Source organism: Suricata suricatta, chromosome 10, assembly GCF_006229205.1.
Source record: "Suricata suricatta isolate VVHF042 chromosome 10, meerkat_22Aug2017_6uvM2_HiC, whole genome shotgun sequence".
NCBI classification, from domain to species: domain Eukaryota; kingdom Metazoa; phylum Chordata; class Mammalia; order Carnivora; family Herpestidae; genus Suricata; species Suricata suricatta.
Genome location: NC_043709.1, coordinates 74,874,466 through 74,875,312, shown reverse-complemented (window position 1 = coordinate 74,875,312; position 847 = coordinate 74,874,466). Strand labels below are relative to the sequence as shown.

General features: G+C 63.4%; 1 protein-coding gene across 7 annotated transcripts in view; it reads left to right on the top strand.

The window, feature by feature from the left end:
- The first annotated feature begins 393 nt into the window (after positions 1–393).
- The window catches only part of DNM1L (dynamin 1 like), a 50,653-nt gene continuing 50,199 nt past the window's right edge, over positions 394–847 (top strand). For all 7 annotated transcript variants that reach the window (XM_029955654.1, XM_029955653.1, XM_029955650.1 and 4 more), the window contains exon 1: positions 394–630. In XM_029955654.1, the coding sequence (XP_029811514.1) occupies positions 529–630 (102 nt within the window). In that variant the 5' untranslated portion in view covers positions 394–528. The remainder of the gene's footprint in view (positions 631–847) is intronic.

The window sequence follows — 847 nt, the reverse complement described above, 5'->3', positions numbered from 1 at the left end:
AGTCTGACGCTTAACCACCCAGGTGCCCCCTTTAAGCCTCTTTAACCCGCCCTTATGGAACAAGCGTCTTCAAAAGGAAATGACATCTTGGATAACCAAGATTCTCTGCTATACTGAACACATATCTATATCCGGCATTTTCACACCCGTTATGCTCCGAATACAGACAGACGTGTATTTTCCCTCCTACTCTCCTTCGCTCCAAGGTCTTTTGACAAGAGCCTGAGAACCACGCCCGTCCCAAGCGCCCCAGCTCTCCGCCCAGTCTGCCTGCGCGGCGCAGCCTTCTGGAAGCCGTAGGCCCCTCGTTCCTCTGATCCAGAACTACAACTCCCGGCAGGCTCGGTTCTCTCCACCTTCCTTTTAGCGCATGGCCTGCCGGGAGGGGGCAGGTAGCGGGCGGGCGGGGCCCAATGGGTGCCGGCTCCCGAGGAGAAGGCGGAGGAGAGGAGGAAGGAGGCGGACTCTGGGCCCCGGCCCCATTCATTGCCACGGCCGGCCGGGCGGGGGTCCTGTGTCTTCGGAGTCATGGAGGCGCTAATTCCAGTTATTAACAAGCTCCAGGATGTCTTCAACACGGTGGGCGCCGACATCATCCAGTTGCCTCAGATCGTCGTGGTGGGAACGCAGGTGAGAGACGAGGGCGGCGTCCGCCGGAGCCAGAGCCCGGGGCGCGGGCCTGGTGGGGGCTGCGGCAGCGCCAGCGCTGAGCCGGCCTTTGCGGCCTATGGGAGGAGGGCGCTGCTGGGGGCACCGCGGCTCATCGGGCTTTGACGCGCCTTCCCCTCCGGGGCTGGCTGCTTCTGGCCTGGGAATCCGGGCCCGGTCGGGAGGCGAGGGGCGGAGC